At 36.2% G+C, this 20,844-nt stretch overlaps 1 protein-coding gene across 1 annotated transcript in view; it reads left to right on the top strand.

Annotated features, from left to right (window-relative positions):
• The first annotated feature begins 844 nt into the window (after window positions 1-844).
• The window catches only part of magi2b (membrane associated guanylate kinase, WW and PDZ domain containing 2b), a 144,832-nt gene continuing 124,832 nt past the window's right edge, over window positions 845-20,844 (top strand). The window contains exon 1 of the mRNA XM_048157920.1: window positions 845-1,586. Coding sequence (XP_048013877.1) covers window positions 1,289-1,586 — 298 coding nt within the window. The 5' untranslated portion in view covers window positions 845-1,288. The remainder of the gene's footprint in view (window positions 1,587-20,844) is intronic.

Below are 20,844 nucleotides of genomic sequence, written 5' to 3'. Positions count from 1 at the left end.
AATAGTTTAATTTATTCTTATATTTATTGCAAATTTACAATACAAGAAACATACCCCAAGCCACAACCACCAAGATAAACACTAAAAATGGGCAAGGAACATGTAACGTAAAGGGAACCTATTATGAGATTAAAGGCACAATATGTACATTTTCACCACTAGAGGTCGCTTATTCAAAACAAAGATGTAGCTTGATGATGCCTTGATTACGCGGAATCATGTGAGGTGTTGTCTTTATGTTTACAGCCGGTGGAAAAGAATCGGGATTGGACTCAGGCATGAGATTATTAATGTTACTGTAGTATGAAGCAGAGCAGGTCCGAGTGCTGTGCGAGCAGAAACGAGGCTAATGAGAGACGAGCGTGACACACGGCTCAAGAGCAGTGGAGCTTTTATTATGCCACAGTCGCCGCTTCAGCTTCTTCCGGTCAAGCGTATGTGGGGTAAAGCAGACCTTTTTTATCATATTAGATACATTTGTGAGTTGAAAGTTGTTGTAGTGCTACTCTGCGTTTGCCCGGCAGCTGCTATGAGACACTTGGTAACCAGACAGTTGACGGTATTGACTTCCATAGCAGGAAAAAAAATACTATGGAAGTCAATGGCTACCATCAACTGTTGGGTTACCAACATTCTTCAAAATATCTTCTTTTGTGTTCAACAGAAGAAAGAAACTCACACAGGCTTGGAACAACATGAGGATGAGTAAATGATGACAAATTTTTCATTTTTTGGGCAAATTATCCCTTTAATAATTATAATAATAATAACTTTTATTAAAATAAAATAATAAAATAATCTTTTATTGAAAAAAAAAACCAAACATACAGCGTCCAATTATACATTGCACTTTTTCCCCCTTTATGAATCGAAAAATTTGTTCTTGAATCAAATCTATTCCATAAACTCTGCAATAGAACAACATAAACATTCAGTTTAAGCCACCTTTCATTCCACACCTCGCTTCCCTTTTCGTCGAAGACACACTTTTACGTGAAGCCCGCTCTAAGGAATGCACAAGCATTCCTGCCTCCTCGCAGACATCACATCCGGGTCACTCGGCAGTCAGCGTGTAAGCGAGCGTGCTCCTCCATACAGTTGCGTACTGCTGCTGCAGCTCTCAGCGCAACTCCACTGCATGCAACATGGATACTATGAGCAGCGGCCAGCCGCGGAGGATCTGAGCGCGCCTCGGGACAGGCGCGGACACGCGATACGCCACACTGGGGCAGGGATGAGGTGCCATCCAGCAGACGCACACTGGTAGGCGAGTCGTCAATTGTCAGCGATGTCAAAGAGTCTGAAGAAGAAGAACCACTGGACGAACAAAGTCCACGAAGCGGTGCTCACCAGGAATAAGGAGGGCGAGCTGGGGTTCGACTTGAAAGGGGGCGCCGAGAACGGCAATTTCCCTTATTTTGGGGAGGTGAAGCAGGGTAAGGTGGCCGTCCAGAGCGGCAAGCTGTCCCAGGACGAGCTGCTCTTGGAGGTCAACGATACGCCGGTGGCAGGGCTCACCATCAGGGATGTGCTGGCCGTGATCAAGCACTGCAAAGACCCGTTCAGGCTGAAGTGCGTGAAGCAAGGTGAGGATAAACATCAGCGCGCCGCCGTCTCTACGTGAAAGCGAGTGTGCGACCCCTCCGCTGTCTGGGGCTGCTGTCTGCACATTATTTCAGCAGAAATCCTGTTTACACACAAAGGTGCATTCGGATACGGCGCGCGAAATCGGGGTGGTTATCGATTGTAGCCGCGAACGTTCCATTGTCGCTCGTGGCAACAGAAGTTACAGTGTAGTGGATTGTCACATAAACATGTCAATAAAATGTGTGCTTTGTTTGGATTCTGAGCACCGTGGAATCATGCACGAGGGGGCGGAGATTGTTCTGTCCTGTATTGGAGATGTTTTGGCCCGCGGGTCCGCCATGGGCGAACTGGGCGAATATTTGAAGGCAATTTCATTGATCTCGTAAATTGCACGGTGGCTGTGGCAAGCCGTTTAATCATTCATTCTTAGCACTAACTAGTAGCTGCTGTTACTAGTACTTGTATTAGTATTATCAATTATCACTATTTGACTAGTACCTATTCTTTTAATTGACTTGTGAGTAATCGAGTGTTGACTACAATTATTTTCAATCTTAGTAGCAACTATTTTTTAGACGCTAGTAGGTCTTATTCCAGTAGTGACTTGTATGGTACAACGGGGCTAAAGGCACTCGTTAAGAAAAATTGTGCTTTTCACTACTCTCAAAGTATATGATTGCAGGAAAAATATAAATGTTTGTATTGGACATTGATGGAGAAACATATTTTGTGTGAAAAAAAAAAAATCATAAAGTGGTTAATTTTGTTTAAAAATCTTATAAATGTATGAGGTGGTGAGGGGGGCCTTTTACTCCACACATGGGGTAAAAGGCACACAGTATTTATACAAATACTTTAGCTAAAATAATGTTTTTTTTTTTTTTTTAATAATGATTAGGTTAATACTTGCTCAAAAGAATAACTTTAGCAAAGTTTGTACTATTTTCTGTTTATTTTGATAAATAAAAGAATTCATTTTTGTTCAATAAATATACTGTCATTAAAATAGGCCTATGTGATATATATTTTTATATATAAAATATAAAAAATAGATTTTAAAAATACAGAAATAAAATTATTTTAAAAAGTAAAGATTCTGAAAGCATTAACTATAATAGGCTATTTAATATAGATTTACAGTAGTAACAATAAATTATATTTTATTATGATATGATTAATATATTTTAAAATATGATTGTTTCATTATAAATATGGGTATTATCTCTAAGATGAATACCCAATTTGATATATGATATTTGCTATGTGAATCTAAACATGTCATGTCAAGAAATGAAAAAGTCAGCCAGCTATTCATTATCATGTTAATTATTGTGCCTTTTGCCCCAACAGCAGGGGCGCTTTTTACCCCAAATACCATACTTTTACATATTCTTCCGTTATTGAAAAACTGTTGCTTGAAATTTTTAAAAACGAATGTTTAGAAAAGTGCTGCAGCAAGTTTTTGTGCCATCTAGTGGTTTAGGGGGAAAGAAAATCACAGTCCCCGCAGCACCTTTAGCCCTGTTGTACCCTATCACTAATACATACATATGGCATACTAATATTTATTATTCTTTTGTTATTAGTCACTATCATTGTGACTGTTAACTAGTCCATTGTCACTGGGAATTTATTTTTTTTGTGAATCTGTGTTTCAAATAACAAATATTTTCCAAGTATCTACACCATGAGTTGTATTGAATACATCAATAACTATTTGAATAGTTATACAAGTTTTCCGAGTACCAGTCAGGGTTATTATCATAAACTAAAACTGTTTTTGTTAATTGAAATAAAGCTTAAAATAAATAAAATATATTTAAATATTAATGCTGGGCAAGCGATTAAACGTATCCAAAATAAAAGTTTGTGTTTACATAATATATGTGTGTGTGCTGTGTTTACTTATTTAAATACACACACATACATGTATATATTTTAAGAAATATTTGCATGCATATACTGTACATATATTTATATAATTTATATTATATATAAATATTTTTTATATAAATATAACCAATTTTTCTTATGGGGCGTTCACACCAGACGCAACTTGCGTGAATAAAACGCGCTATTCGCGCGTAGTTGAGCGCTTGAACATTTTGAGTTTACTCGCTTCATTCGCGCGTGAAATTTGCTTCACAACAGACGTGAATACGTGTCATGAGAGGGGTTTCTGCCAGGCGGCTCCAGTCTCGTTTCTGCACACTTCCTCTGAATAAACACATCAACTCTACAGCGGGAAAGTAGTTGTAAAATACGGTGAATAAGCTCAATTTACCGGCTTTAGATAGCTTGTAGTCTCAATATGTATATATATATAGCTCAAATTGAGTAAAGAGCGTTTTTAACAACTTACCAGATTGTCCGACCTCCTCACTCACTTTCTTCCAAGCAAGATCCTTTTTATTCATGTTTCTATAAAAGTACAAAGATGTATCGTACAGCGACAATGATTTTGTCCTCCATTGTTGTTTCGGATTTCTGCCTCTGTTCGCTACGTCGTAATCACGTCACTACTAGAGCAAGCTCCTGATTGGTTAACGCGGTGCAAATTTTCATCAAAGTTCAGATTTTTCAACTTGCGCGATTCACACGTTATGTGCGTCAAATGCCCGAAGCGCTCAATTCACACCGCGTCATTCGCGTGAATTGCACCGCAGGATGTCTATTCGCATCTTTGCATTGACTTAACATGTAAATCACTCGTGCTTAACGCTTCATTCGCGTCTGGTGTGAACGCACCATTAAATATATACATGCATGTGTGTGTATTTATATATGCATAATAATTTTACACAGCCAATACACATATATTATGTAAACACAAAGTTTTATTTTGGATGCGATTAATCACGATTAATTGTTTGCCCAGAATGATTTAATATATAAAATATATAAATATTAGACATGTAAATTTAAAAATTTTACCTTAAGAACAAACTTGAGTTGAAGCACTAAAATTACTAACTGGAAATAACTAAAAACTAAAACTGAGATAAAAAAAAAAAAACATAAATAACATAAAAAACAAAAAAAAGAAGACCAAACACATAACAGAATTACTTAAATTAAATTAAAATGATGAAAACTGAATATAAAAATAGAAGCTTCTTCAAAATATTAAAATGAAGTATAATAGTATAGAAATAATAGTAAAATAACACTGGTATCAGTTGAATAGATGTTAGGATTAAGGCTGGACGTTATGACCTAAAATCAATTTTTTGCTTTGTTTTTGCCCTCAGAGTTTACTGAAAAGGTTTGTACTGTATGTTACTAATAACAGTGGGGTAAACACTAGTGTATTATGTGTAAATATGTACTAGTAAAGTAATATATAATAGAAGCAACTGGGATATTGAAAAAGATACTAGTCCAGTAGTGTTCATGAATTAATGTTAAAATGGCTTGCCATATGGTGGCAGCTCTTAAAAACAATGGCATTTGGTGGTGAACAGAAGATGGGACTTGCTGTGTAAATGGGAGGAGTGATGTTATCTCTAACACAGATGTTGACTACAGTGATGGGATTCGAGGGCATGCAGCTGTCTTCAGGTCTACAGTGCTAAGTTTTCAACAATGCTTACAGTACATTTGCAGTGTTTTTCGCTCTTGTTTGAAGCAAACTTCAGCCCCCGGGCCAGCGCTTTGGAAAGCATCCCCAGTTCCCAAGTGAAAGCAAAAAATATCTTGATGCAAGCAATGCTTGTGTCTAGGGAGATCCAGATCAGTGGAGTGACTGAGTAAATATTGATTGGCTGCTGAAGATCAGGGTTTGGGTAACTTGTCCGAAAGGCGTTTTATAGTGTGCTTATATTGTAAAAGGCCATAAGAACAGAAGCTAGCTGAATACATTTAATTTAATGATTGAAATTTGGTACAGTGAGTTATTTGAATGCAGGAATGGACTGGTGATAGGATGCACCATGATTTCTCATTGTAGGCCTGTTGACTTGTGGGGCGGCTTTTGAACGCTAACTAATATACATTGTGAATATCCAAATTTGGGATTTAAACATGGGTCTTTGTGATTTAATTAGAAGATTCTCTCGTTTTCAGTATTCAAACAGGAAGCGAAGTTGGAGAGAGAAAGGGGGACGGGATCGGGAAAGGTCCACGAACTGCGCTATATGTTGTGCTCTGCCCACAAGGCTATTGGCACCGACTTTCATTGGTGTTTGATTGTCCTACTAAGCTAAAAAAACAGGTATTTAAAGGGATAGTTCACTCAAAAATGAAAGTTCTTTCATCATTTACTCACCCTCATGTTGTTCTAAACCTAAATAATTTTACAGCAGTTTTTCTCTATACAGTGGTAAGGTCAGCAGGGTCCAAACCCCCCAAAAATGAACATTCATTCACCACAGTTCACACCATCTCGCCCAAAAAAAGCACACAAGTTGTGAGAAATTACGATGAACAAAAACGTGACATGAAATACAATGCCAGTAAATCCCAAAAAAGTACTTTGTGTACTTTCTTTACAGAGTTAAATATCTCCGGGACAGTCAAAAAATGACAGAATGTGAGAACTTCTTATTTTGAACACAATGTATATATTTGTATTTTGTGTCGCATTTTTTTTATGTTTGATTTTCTGGGTGAGACGGAGTGAACTGCTGTGCTAATAGAGCCTCACGAATGCGCACCTCTAGGGCAAGATGAGCATTTGTGGTTAAAAAGTATATGAATTTAATTTTTTTTTTTTTAGAAAATGACCTATCGTTTCGTTAGATAAGACCCTTATTCCTCATCTGGGATCGTGTAGAGCCCTTTGAAGCTGCACTGAAACTGCAATTTGGACCTTCAACCCATTGAACCCCATTGAAGTCCATTATATGGAGAAAAATCCTGGAATGTTTTCCTCAAAAACCTTAATTTCTTTTCGACTGAAGAAAGAAAGACATAAACATCTTGGATGACATGGGGGTGAGTAAATGATCAGGAAATTTTAATTCTGAAGTGAACTAATCCTTTAAGACTTATTAAGGTAAAATAATAATTGACATTATATGAACAGATACAGTTGGAAATAGTCTGTATTATACGCATGTGCATCATATGCTGTGGGATTTGGTGGGCCAACTGCTGCTACATGTTTTTTAGTCTCAATCAGTCCATCCTGCTTTGATGTGATGGAGGAGATGGTGTGTTTGTATTGGTGTGTCTTGGTGCATGTCCAGGACTCGCTTTTGTGGCTTGGCGGTTACAGGGACTTTGATGCCCAAGTTACTTGTCATAATGACCCAATTCTGACAGTTATATAAATATCAAGCTAAATAGTCAACTAGGCTGCCTTCATACCATCACATTTATGCGCAGCACCACGTTTCATTTGGAATAAAGCACGTCTGTTGCAGTCTTATTTTAGAAGTCGTCTTTAATGTTTTCATTTAATCTTCTGGGGCAGATATTTGGTTTTGTGGTCTCGTAATCCTGTGCCACTACTCTACTTCGCTCTCAACGCATCGAACGATCCGGTGCTGCGACCTTCAGTTTTCCCAGACTCTTTTGATGCGCTGTCAGTTTTTAAATATCAGCAATATAATCTCATTATTTTTCAGTTGTGAAGTGCAATAATTGGTTATATAACATTAATTTTGCACAAATGGATTTGCAAACTGATTAACACGAACATGACTCTGAGCAGATTTCTGCAGCCTCGGGGGTTTAACTTATTTTGCTTTGAAGTGTAATTTATCCATGACAGTCATTATTCTGTCATAATGCTTGGCATTTTCCTTAGTGATGTGAGATAGATTTGGTATTTCATCTTGCATTTAGTCATTTTTAAATAAGTCATCTTCTTTCATCTCTGTTTTTCAATATTTCATCACCATTTCCCATCTCTTATGATCTCCCTTTCCTTTACATCTATAAAGAGTACACATAAGAGTGGGGTAAGATGTGTCACCCCTTAATCTAGCAAACTGTGCATAATGTTGATCATATTTAGAAAGAACCCGTCACCTGCATCCAGACTAAGACGTGAAAAAAGCTAAATGTTATGCTAAGATTTTCTACACGGTAGATAAGGTTATTTAGGTATAAAAATGTATTTATAAAACTATGTATTATTGTGCATGCATATTATAATGTTTCTTATTATAAATTTTTTAATTTAAATTATGTACAGTTGATATCAGACAACATATTGAAGTGTATTATTTTTTTTATTTACTTTACCCTTACATTGCAGTGTTATTTTAGAATTATTTATATACTATTAGTTTTTATTAATATTTTGAATAAGCTTTTCATTGTTATATTTTCAGTTTTCATTTTAATTTTAGTTTAATTGTTAGTAAATTTCTTTTTTAAATTTTATTTTTTTAAATTTTAAATTTAAATTTTTATTTTTTTTATTTTAAATTTAAATTTAAATTTTTTTTTTTAATTTTATTTAAATTATCTTTTTTTTTTATTTGTTTTAGTTTTTTCAGTTAGTAATTTTAGTGCTTCAACTTATTTCAACATTTGTAATTCCCTTTTAGTTTAGGTTTTTCATCTAATTTTTATATTTTATTTCAGCTTTTTAAGCCAAAATGTTTTTAATAGTTTTAGTTAACGATGATAACGCTGTTAAGTAGAGAGGACAGTTTAAGTAAGAGGTGGCACATCTTACCCCACTCTCCCCTAAAATGCACAGTTTATTGACAGCCTTCAATGCATTGCCATCTGCATTGGTTAAACCATTTAATTTTTGACAAAACTATTTCTGTGAAAAGGAAAATGTTGCCCACCTGCTTCTGGCGAAGTCACTGAACCTGCGTCTCACAGTCTCTTATTTCTAGAGGCATTTGAAAATATTATTTACTTGTCTACCTCAGTATGCTCAAATGGCATTTGACAGCTGTTTTTATTTATTTATTTATTTATTTATTTTTTAAGTGGCCTATTCCATAAATTATAGTTTCATTTTTTTGGACTTCTTAAAGGAATAATTAACCCAACATTGAAAATGTGTGATTTTCTTTCTGCAGTCAAACTTAAAAAAAAGAGATGATAGGCTGAATGTTCACACTGTTCCTTGCCATACAGTGAAAGTAAATGTTGACCAAATGGCTGTCAAACTTCAAAAGTGGAAAAGAAAAAAAAAAACACCATAAAAGTGGTCCAATCGACTTATGACCCAAACATGTTTTCATTAAACGATACCAATACCAGTAAAATTTTTCTCGATACCAATTTCGGTAACTTACCAGAGAAAAACTGTTGAATTAAAGGATTAGTCCACTTATAAATACACTTTTCCTGATAAATTTACCCCCATGTCATCCAAGATATCCATGTCTTTCTTTCGTCAGTCGAAAAGAAATGAAGGTTTTTGAGGAAAACATTCCAGGATTTTTCTCCTTATAGTGGATTTCAGTGGCTACCAACAGATTGAAGGTCCATATTACAGTTTCAGTGCAGCTTCAAAGGCTTTAAACGATACCAGATGAGTAATAAGGGTCTTATCTAGCGAAACGATCGGTCATTTTCGAAAACAATACAACCGTTTATGCTTTATAAACAAAATATCGCCTTGAACGTACTTTCCGCTTCCGCATTCTTCATAACGCTTACACTGAATGTTCTACGCCTTCCCTATTCTACTTACGGAACGAACGCGGCGCCAGTTTCGTTTTTTACCGTAACTTGAATAGGGAAGGCGTAGGACATTCAGCGTAAGCGTTATGAAGAATGCTGAAGCGGAAAGTACGTTCAAGGCGATATTTTGTTTATAAAGCATAAACGATTGTATTGTTTTCGAAAATGACCGATCGTTTCGCTAGATAAGACCCTTATTACTCATCTGGTATCGTTTAAAGCCCTTGAAGCTGATCTAAAACTGACATTTGGACCTTCAATCTGTTGGTAGCCATTGAAATCCACCATAAGGAGAATAATCCTGGAATGTTTTCCTCAAAAACCTTCATTTCTTTTCGACTGACGAAAGAAAGACATGGATATCTTGGATGACATGGAGGTGAGAAAATTTATCAGGAAAAGTGTATTTAAAAGTGGACTAATCCTTTAAGTACTTTTTAAAAAATTGTCCTATTTTGTCTCGATCATTTGTTATCACCGTCAGTCATCGCAGTTTCCGATTCAGTCGTGTGTTTAAATATGGCTGTCAATCAACAAACTTTGTAGTTTACTTAGCAGCATGAAAAACTAAACTTGTATGCAGATTGTGAATGGGTAATAAACTGAAAGCAAGTGAGGAGCCTCCCTTTATAATCACTAAGGGGCCGTTCACACAGAACGCGTTTTTCTATTCCAATGTTTTGACATGGAAAAAAAGAAAATAAGATAATAATGAGCGCCTCCTCCGCCATGTTGCCATTATATAAAACAATTGTCATGCCAACTCGCAACGCTTTCCCCGCCTCCAAGTTCTTCTGATTGGTCCACTTTTTTGGAACTACTTTCCCATTGTTTTTCTATGTAAACGCGCTTGACGGACGTGCATGGCCGTTACGCTCGCGTCTCGCGTCTTTTGCAGCGCCTCACACATGAGCGCCGCGTTTTTAAGACGCCGTGTCAAGTTAAAAGAATTTCAACTTTTACACGCAGCACCGCTCATCAATGTCAGTTCCAAAACAGTGGACCAATCAGAAGAACTTGGAGGCGGGGAAAGCGTTGCGAGTTGGCATGACAATTGTTTTATATAATGGCAACATGGTGGAGGAGGCGCTCATTATTATCTTATTTTCTTTTTTTCCATGTCAAAACTTGTATCTGTAAATTCTGCAGTTTGCCTATTTCTATTATTTCCGTTATTGTCGTTATTGCATCACGTCTCAAAGGTCGTCTCGCGTTCTGTGCAGCTCTTTTTTAAAAACCATTCCCTAGCACTGCGTTTCGCGTTTTTAGACGCAAAGACGCGTTCTGTGTGAACGCACACATAACACATAAATAGAACACACTGTAAATAGAAACCTTTGAATGAGAACAAACGCGAATGAGAGCAGTACAGTGGGTACTGAATATACCCAGTACTCAGTACTACCTGTACTAGAGAAATGCTGGTACGTCAACTTTTTTTTAGTTCCGACTGGTAACGGTATAACGTTTGACAGCCTTAGTGCATACTCAAATTTAGCATGTTGCAGTCGGTTACAGAACAAACAAGAGCCAATGACTTGTACATGCCATATTTGCAAATACAGGAATATTGTATGGAAAAGTGCAGAGTGAACATTCTGCTAAACATCTCTTTTTGTGTTAAACAGAAGGAACATCATACAGGTTTTATGAGTACATGATGAAATAATTTTCAATTCTTGTGTGATCTATCCCTGTTAACATAAAGAGCTGTTTTTAAGTATCTGCCATTTGTCCTCCTCGCTGTAATAATAACACTACATATTTATTAGATGCAGACTGTACCGTTTGGCGGGTTGCAAATCTGGAAACGGTTCCCTAAGAGAGCTGTAAATGCTGTTCAGCTTTCGCACGTTATGCGGTGTAACATTCCAGCTATTTTGGCAATTTTGTCTAGACCTAAAGGATGAAACGCACCTTTCGGCTCCACATCCGATTAATCATGAAAACGGAAAAAAATACTCCATAAAGCCACTAGCAGCACAGAGCATTATATTCTGCAGTCTTCCACTCACTAAGCAAGTGGAGCACAAGTGCCACCTAATTTGAAAAGCAGATCCATCTGACATCCCTCTAGGCTGCTATTTGGGATTATGATGGTTTTAATGTGCTTACCAGAGTGACTGATTGCAATCAACCGGACAGAACCTCAAGGTTCCCATCAGACAGAATGATATACTTTAGGCTGATGTTGTGATTGCCATTTTGAAGTGGATACACCCTCGACCAATCAGGGCACAGAAGCTCCTTTGATCCATTATTAAGTCACGACTACAAGCGCACAAGATGTCAAAGACAGCTGCGTTGAATGTTAACATGACAAACGCGGGCGCTGGAGAGCGTAAAAGCAAGATTTTCGTTTTTATGAAACTGTTTCTCACACTGACTGCCTTACTTTGATTATCCGCATGAGAAAAACATATTTAGTAAATAATTAATTATGATGTGGGTTCTTATCCTTTAGATCTGTGCATAAAAACGCTTGGCCATCTGTCATGAAGTGAACGGTACTGCAGTTAATTTCGGCTCTGTGCTCTCTACACTGCAGGGACCAGAGATCTTGCTTTGCCGGATAGCCTTATAAAAAGAGCAGATTTCATTTTCTTTAATGCACAAGTTTCTCATTCACTGTTCTTTCGCCTGTTGTGTTCATTATCTTGAGATGCACACATTATTGCCATGCACATGCAGTTTTGTTGCTCAGTTTTACATTAATTCAACTGAATACAGGCCAAGGTCTTTTCACTTTTAATATTGTAACAAAAATGCTGATGTTACTTTGCAGCATCCTGTATATGCCCTTCTGTAATTTGTTTTAGGGGGGTCAATGGTGTGTCTATGGTAAAGGAAAGATCTTTGAAAAATGTAGTTTAAAACAGGTTGGTTTTATGTGGTTTTGAAAAACATTTTTTTTTTCAGCATTTTAATGACTCTAAAAATGTTGTGTTAAGTAAAACTAAATATTTTTTGCTTACAACTTCAATTAATCATTATTTTCTTATAAAATAATGTTTTTTTGGGGGGGGGGAGTTGCACCACATGACATGCTAATTTAAGTAATTTTATGTGTAAATTTAGTTTTTATTGTATTTTTAAATAAATTCATTGATACGGACACACACACACACACACAAAAAACTCTTCATATTGTAATGTTTGAATCAGTGAGAAGTGCGTCAAATCTTAATAATAATAAATAATCAAATAAAAATGAATAGAAAATGAGATTTTCTTTGCTTTTAAATGAGAAATATTCTTAGTCAAGAGAGTACATACAGCATTCAGACTAATTTTTTAGCTACAGGATCTAAAATACAGTGTCTGCAAAATAAATAAATGTCCGTGGCCTACTATAAATGCTAGACTTTTGAAATCAGCTTTAATTTCAGTATACCGTGTAGTACTGTCTTAAAGCGTATCAATGTAATACATTGTGTATGAACTGTTTGCATTCAGTGTTTGCTCTGCAGCCCACAGTTTCCGTATTTTTGCTGTGGAGAACATGAAGATGAGCAAAGTGTTTGTTTTTGGATTAGAGATGCATAGGCAAATTAAAGAGGTGTAGCCTGCTTGTGTGGAATTACTCAACAGCGGGATACAAAACAAAGACGATGCTTTAAGAGCCTGAAGTCATAGAGGCTGGCAAAGAAAGGTCTATTTGTGCGGTAATCGCTATGTGGCTGTAGGCTTTAATGTCTTGTTCAATGCCCCAGAGCGTGCGCCTTGTCACAGAGATCCAGAATTGACCCCCAGAGCGTATTTATTTATTTACTTGAAATTCAAACTGTTGTTGTTTTTGTCTTTGGTTATGTTGGACGGGATGGGCGTGGAAAATATATTCCGGCTATCATTCAGTAAAAAGTTACACACTGCTTTATTTCAAATTGAGCCATTTAAAAGGACAATATGTAACTTTTTTTTGTTTGTTCAAAATTTAACAAAATTTAAATGAGTCAAATCATCATCAATCCTTCTTCCAAAACTTGTTTTGTCTTACCCTGATTCACAATGGTAAGACTATTATAAGCATTTATATTTTAGACCTGGCGGGATGGTTTTTGCGAGAAATTGCGTATGTCACTTGCCCATAGGGTTGCAAAGGGGCGGAAAGTTTCCGGTAAATTTCCGGAAACTTTCCATGGAAACTTAAGCTGGGGAATTTTGGAAATATTCCAATTTGGAAACTTTACAGGAATTCATGGGAATTTATGGGAATTTATGGGAATTTATTGGAAATTTTGGGAAATTTATTTAAATTTATAATATTTATATAAAAAGTATCATATAAAAACCAAATAAAAAAATGTTTAATTTTATTTGGTCATAACATGAAATAACAGTTATTTATTTTTCGCATTCAATTAATTCTAATTTAGTAAATATGTAAAATAAATATATTTTTATTGCAGCAATTGTTATGTGTTATTTATTTCAGTGTCACATGATTCTTCAGAAATCATTCTAATATTCTGATCTGATACTCAGTTTTTAACATTGTTGGAAACAGTTGTGCTGCTGAATATTTTTTGGAACCTGTAATACTATTTTCAGGATTCACTGATTAACAAAAAGTTAAGAAGACAGAATTTATTCAAAATCTTTTCTAACAATATCACTTTAATATCACTTTTTGTTTATCAATCTGACACATCCTTGAATAAAAGTAATCAACTGACCCCCCAAATTTTGAATGGTAGTGTATATTGTAACAAAAGATTTCTATTAAAAAATTCTGTTCTTTAAATTTTTATAGAATCCTGAAAAAGTATCACAGGTTATAAAAAATATTAAGCAGCACAACTGTTTCAAACATTGATAACTGAAGGATCATGTGACACTGAAGACTGGAGTAATGATGCTGAAATCAGCTTTATCACAGGAATAAATTATATTTTTATGTATATCAAAATAGAAAACCATTATTTTAAATTGTATTGATGTTTCACAATATTACTGTTTTTTTCTGTATTTCTGATCAAATGTGCATGTTATGGACTGGGGGAATGCACAGAGCATGCAGGGGGCATGGCCTCAATAGCCCTGCAATAAGTCATTTGACTGTGATTGAGGAATGTGCAGGGTAAAAATTGAACTAAAATTGCATTAAATATGGTTGTTTAACCAAAACTATGCAGCAAGATGTTCTTTTCAACTACATTTAAGTACCCTGTTATAGGCTAACCTGTAATTTTGCAAATTCTCTGTTTATTCCCATTAATTCCCGTTAATTCCCATATATTCCCGTTAATTCCCATTTATTCCCGTTAATTCCCATGGAAAGTTTCCAGCTTTGAAAATTCCCGGAATTTTGCAACCCTACTTGCCCATGCGTGTCTCTTCATATCCGTAAATAAAGAAAAGTTGCTCTGGCAACTTTGACGCGTGTATTATGTGGGAGTGGCATAGGTTAGTTGTCACAGTGAGCGAGAAAGTTTGACATGGAGCAACTAAATCTCAAACACACGGGAATCACCTTTTTTTAAAAAAAAAACAGGAGAGTCTGCAAGCAAAAAGAGAACGTGACCGAGCTCGTAATTAGGGTTGGGAATCGTAAGAAATGATCTGGTTCTGGTTTCGTTTCCGGTTCTGTCTAATGATTCCATTTCCGATTCCGGTTCCATTAAAATTATTAAACAACCAATAAAAAATAGTAGAAAGGGGAAAAATGCACAATACTTAACTCAAACAGTCCTTTTTGTGTTTATTATACTTGTAAAATGAGTTTAACAGACTGCTAATCTCAACAAATTCGCTAACACTTTCATTAGTTAACATTAATTAATTTGTCGCCACCTAGTGTTGTAACAATGCAACCAATACAGTCGTTATTTGAAGCACCAAGTTACTTTCAAAAGGTGATTTATTCTATTTTGATCGGTAACGTAGACATTAGCGTTTATATCTGAATAATAAACTTTTGTATACTTCTGTGATAATTGGAATATTTGTAACAAAAATCATGATACTGTGTGTTTGAAAAGATTGTTTGTGAAGCTGTTTTTATCTAAACATGACCACTGCTCTCTCTAGATCAGCGGAAGTGCGAACGGAGATTTGAATGTCACAATTTTATTTTTGTCAAAGGTTTAATATACACGGGCGAATCGTTGTCATTTAGGAATTAGGTCACATGGGTGATGAAATCAAGAACGCAATCTTTTAAAGATTAATCGTGCAGCTTTGTGCGTTGATATCTGTCATAGCCTATATGAGTACCGCGAGGGCTTTTCAATATTCATGAGGTGAGACGTCTCTATTAAAGGATACGCTCCTCGCACTTCGCCCACCCATCACACCAGAACCGTTTTTGAATCCAGTACTTTTCAGAAAACACTACAGGTTCTGGACAAGAAACCCTACTTGTAATAAAACCGGAATCAACATGAGCAGACATTGTTGCATGAACGCGTGTTGGAGATTGATATTTTGTAAATAAAGTGGTAAAATTTTTGCAAACAGAGTACTCCCGTCGCTTCATAAAATTGAGGTTAAACCACTGGAGTCACGTGGATTACTTTAATGATGTCTTTACTACCTTTCTGGGGCTTGAAAGTGGTAGTTGCGTAGGTTGTCAATGGATGGACACAAAGCTCTCAGATTTCATTAAAAAGATCTTCATTTGTGTTCTGAAGATGAATGAAAGTCTTACGGGTTTGGAACGACATGAGGGTGAGTAAATAATGACAGAATTTTAATATTTGGGTGAACTAACCCATTAACTTGTATTGAACTTGATACCAAAGTATCTATTTCACACCTCACCAAAGAAAGATAGACAGATAAATCATGCTATACAGACACTATATACACAGTAAAAGAACACCATAAACTATAGATGCTTTGGGAGAAGGGAGAATTGTGTCAATGGCATGAAATTAGGCCAGTAGTGTTGGTCATAGAGAAGTCACATATTGCAACATGCAAATTCAAGATGTTTTTCGAGGAAAAATAACAGACCTTCATCCAGCAGATGGTGGGAGATTGCAGCACCGTTTGGGTGGGACAGGGTCCCAGATGATTCTGCATGACGAAGACGCATATTTGACGTGACATCATTGCATTTATATTCTGGGCCTGGTTTTATGAATCAAGGGCCAGTCATCCGAGCAATGCTTGACAAACAAAAGCAGTGAACATAGAACATATATTGTCTACCAGGCTAAAATCACTTAGAAGTTCGCTAAGAATTTTAATACTTTTGATTTAGGGATTTAAAGAAAACAAAAGTATGAGCAATAGGAATCAACACTAATAATACTTTCCGAAAATGGGTTGGTTGTTTTTTTTTTTTTTGGTATCTCGATTTTAACCACTTCAAGTTCCAGGCCAAATTTCTCACTGTCGTAATTTAAGGAATGGAAACCTTGAAGTGACGCACAAAGACTCAATTTCTATATTTAGATGAACCAACCTGAGCTCATCAAGATCTTTTGTAGAGTCAGTGGAAAGGAAAAAGCTCATTCATTTTCAAAAAGGCTAATTCCGACCAAAGTCTTTGATGGGGTACAGACATCATAGACATTTTCTCATCACTTTTACAGGATACACTTTTCAGTATGACATAAATGAAATCTTTATCTTCCTGTTGTGTCTATTGTCAGATGCTGGTTGTGTTCTGGTCTGGAGTACTAAAACTTAAATGATCCCATGTTTCAAACTTTAGTTAGTGTGTAATGTTGTTGTTAGAGTATAAATAAAATCTGTACAATTTTAAAGCTCAAAGTTCAATGCCAAGCGAGATATTTTATTTAACAGAAGTCGCCTACATCGAACGGCCAGTTTGGACTACATCCCTCTACTTCCTTCTTTAATGACGTCACTAAAACAGTTTTTTGACTAACCTCCGCCCACAGGAATACACAAGAGTTGCGTTTGTAGAGTGTGTTTGTCGCCATGTCGTCGAAACGCTGTTATTTTCATCCCGCAGTCCAATCACCGGGTCTGATTCCGGCTCAAATTGATAGGATAAAATTAAAGACATGTTTACAATAACACTGAGCGCGTGCATCTCCACGTTATGGTAAGAGGCGTGACCTTTCCGGGCAAGGAGCGCTAAGCTGCTGTCGAATCACAACACAGGAACTGCTGGCACAATCAGAACTCGTTACGTATTTCTGAAGGAGGGACTTCATAGAACAAGGAAGTCATCAGCCCGTTTTTATGACAGTGGAAACAGCGGTATACAGATAAATAAATTTACAGAAAAATACTGTTTTTTTTTTTACACGCGAAACATGAACACATGTTATATTGCACACTATAAACACAATCAAAGCTTCAAAAAACCACGAAAAACGGGACCTTTAAGGTTGCTTACAAAAAAGAACCCACCTCTGATTCTGTCCCTCATTCAATTCAATGGGTTTTTTTAACCACTTTTTTAAACTTTAGATTACCTTTACTGCCATTTAACGCTCATTTAAAGGTGCAGTAAGTGATTTCTGAGAAACGCTGTTGAAAATTTAAATCAACACCTAAACAAACAATTTTGTGAATATTTGCTAGATGTCTGTTCTGTGTGTGTGCATAGTCCTGGCTGTGTATAAATAGGAGAAAAAAACAAAGGGGATCATAGCACCTATAAACACTCTTTTAGGTGTGGCAGTAGGGTGCGTATACACTCATGATGGGGGAGGAGAGAGAGTGAGCAAGAGGAAGATTTGAAGAAAGACTGTAGAAACGGAGATAGTTGAGATTTTGTCAAAGAGAACATTTTTAATATTTGAAAAGCTTTCCAACGATGGAGAGACGTTAGAGAGCGAGAAGGCCTGAAAAAATGGATGCTGAAGTTGCTTTGTTTCTGCTCGATATGTAAGTAACATTGGTTTTTGCTATGTTTCATAGAATCAAGATATACTGTTGTATGCAGTTGTTGTTGAGAAACGGCTGATTCATTCATACATAACGATGCGCCAGCTGTTATTTGTTGCCTGTGTTGAATTGCGTGTTTATTTAGGGGGCGGAGCAATGAAGGGAGGGGTGTGTTTGTTTGGGTGTCGATTTCAAATATCAGCAGTGCTTCTAAGAAATCGCTTACTGCACCTTTAAATTTAAAAAAATTTAATGTAATCTTCAGCAAATCTCAAAATGAATATCCATTTTTCATACTGTACATTATAATGTTGTGATGCCTAAATTTACTTGTAGCCTTTAAAATGGTTGGTTTTAGTTTTTTTATTTATTTATTTTTTGCATTGGTTATATAGGTCATAACATGGACATAGTTATCAGATTTTAGTTGTTGGTTCCAGCACTTTGTATATAGCAATTGTTGTATATAGCTATGTGTCAACACATAAACATAATTTTGCTGCCTTTGGGTTGTTACAGTTAGAGGTGCGAGTGATTTTGTAATATGAATCATCTTCACAGGACAAACATAGTGAGTCAGACCGAGATCTCAGAACCATAATTAGCAGTTTTCTCTTTTCTTCATTGAACAAAGGGAAGAGATTGATAGCTCTGGCTATGCGTTTTGGATTCCTAGTTGTTAATGTGGATTGTTTGAGTCAAAAAGACAAAAGGATGTCATGCCTTATGATTTCAAATGCAGCTGTCTGGGTCATTTTTCCATCCTTTTGCTGATTGTAGGCTTTCAAGCTACATTGTGCCCAAGGTCGGCACCAGAGTGCACAAAATAAGGTGGCATGTAAATTTTTTTGGGGGGCCACGTTCCGGGGCTGGGGGATGGATGTTGGTACCCCCTCAGAGAAGTTAAACCATTTTATTCACTTTGTTCTACAAAGAATAAAAAAAAAGAAAAAGAAAAAAGAAATGCAGTGGTAGTGGTAGGCAATGATTTTTCTCATATTATAAATAATATTACCAAGCAATCTTTTATTTTAATCAACAGAAAAAAATAAAAATTAAAATAACTGCACTTGTTTCTGAATATTGATTGATCTAAATAGTGTAGACTACTAGAAACATGTGCAGTGAATCAAACGAAAAAGAACCAGCACGAAACTTGTAAATAAAATAATTTTATGTATACAATATATAGTTTTATATATAAACGGGGTGTTCGTCAACTGGTGGCATGCCAGACGCACTCTTATGTTGATGGTTCTGTCGCTGTAGACCAGGGGTTTTCAAAGTCAAAGAGAAGTGTGGGCCTCCCTTTTGACACAATGTACATAATGGTGCCCCCCCAATTTTTACTAATTCAATATTCAGTGGCGATCAGTGGACCAAGAGCACCACAGACACATTGTTTGTTTGCACATCAATAACGGACTCTCTTCTTGTGTGCCTAATTCTCAACTCCTGTATGCCACCGTAATCGTCTTTACCTTGATTACAGTCGTCATCCATCAAAACTTTACTAGCGCGACACTGGTTTGCTTTATCCAACCGAGTAGTTTGCACTTGGGTAAAGTTGGTTTTATATTCGCACATTCGGACATCAGTATTCAATAGCCTTGTTAATCACACTACATTGGACATTCAGTGGACATTCACAAGTAAATATGCCATTAAAACAATACTCGCCTATTTTGATCGACTGTGAAAAATGTTGTAAGTTGACAATCGTTGGTTGTCAATATTAGGTCGCTGCTTAAAATTCGCAAACATTAATTTATTGCACATTTATTGGAAAGTCTGAATTTATCAAAAGTCTGAATGTTCGAATATAAAACCAACTTTACCCAAGTGTAGTTTGCATATCATTATGCTTATGCAGAGGTTGGGTGTTTTGAGCCGCCATTCAGTCTGTTTCATCACAATCACAGAATAGAACAAAGATTATGCTTTGAAGCCAATCTCTGATGACATCGACCGGGTTTTCTCTGCATTAGGGTTGTTTTGGACTGACTGTTTAAGTGTATTTGCTTACTGCATCCTTAAAGGGTTAGTTCACCCTAGGGCTGTGACGGTAGGCATGACAACCGCGCCACCGCGGTCGTGGAGTGTCACCGGTGGTAGTGTTATATATATAATCTCAGAGGTCGTGTTAACCTAAAATTTTCCGTCATTGATGTAATTTTTTTATCAGTGACAGAAAAAATCTGCAGCCCGTCCGTCATTTTGACATATTATGTAGCTTGTAACTGTAATTCCCACCCCTGTCCAGTAGGTGGTGAGTGCGCTCCAGTGTGGCAGCAGAGCGCGAGTTCAGTCTCCAGAACAAAATGAAAACGATGCGCTTGGTTACACACAGACGAGCACCCAGTTTAAGTCAATTTTATAATAATGAAGTTACTTATGCTTCCTTACATAATTAAGTTTTGTTATTTTTCTTGCTGACTATAAGTTTATGGTCAACGAATGGCTTTTCTGAGGTATAATGTTACGTGACATTGTTTGCAACACTGATGACTGACGTGATACAGATTTCGGTAAGCTACTGTATCTTTCAATATATTTTTTATTTTCATTCATGTTTATATCGTTCTGTACAGTAGTAAAGAGGAAAGGATGATCGCATTCACTCACAATCCATGACAAGTCAAGATGAAAACTGAAAAGTGACAGTCTTTGTACAACTTTCTTCTCATAATATAAATAAATGCATAGCCTATGCCTATTTGCTTATCCTGTAAGTTCGTGAATAAAAATGAAAATGTGGACGAAATCAGAAGCTATTAAATGTCTTATCATTAAAATATAAAAATTAAAATGATGGGTAATTATTGATTATGATGGATTTTCTTTTAC

The sequence above is a fragment of the Megalobrama amblycephala genome, linkage group LG15 (assembly GCF_018812025.1).
Source record: "Megalobrama amblycephala isolate DHTTF-2021 linkage group LG15, ASM1881202v1, whole genome shotgun sequence".
Taxonomy (NCBI): domain Eukaryota; kingdom Metazoa; phylum Chordata; class Actinopteri; order Cypriniformes; family Xenocyprididae; genus Megalobrama; species Megalobrama amblycephala.
The sequence above is the reverse complement of the archived record's forward strand: the minus strand, read 5'-3'. Positions and strand labels throughout refer to the sequence as shown.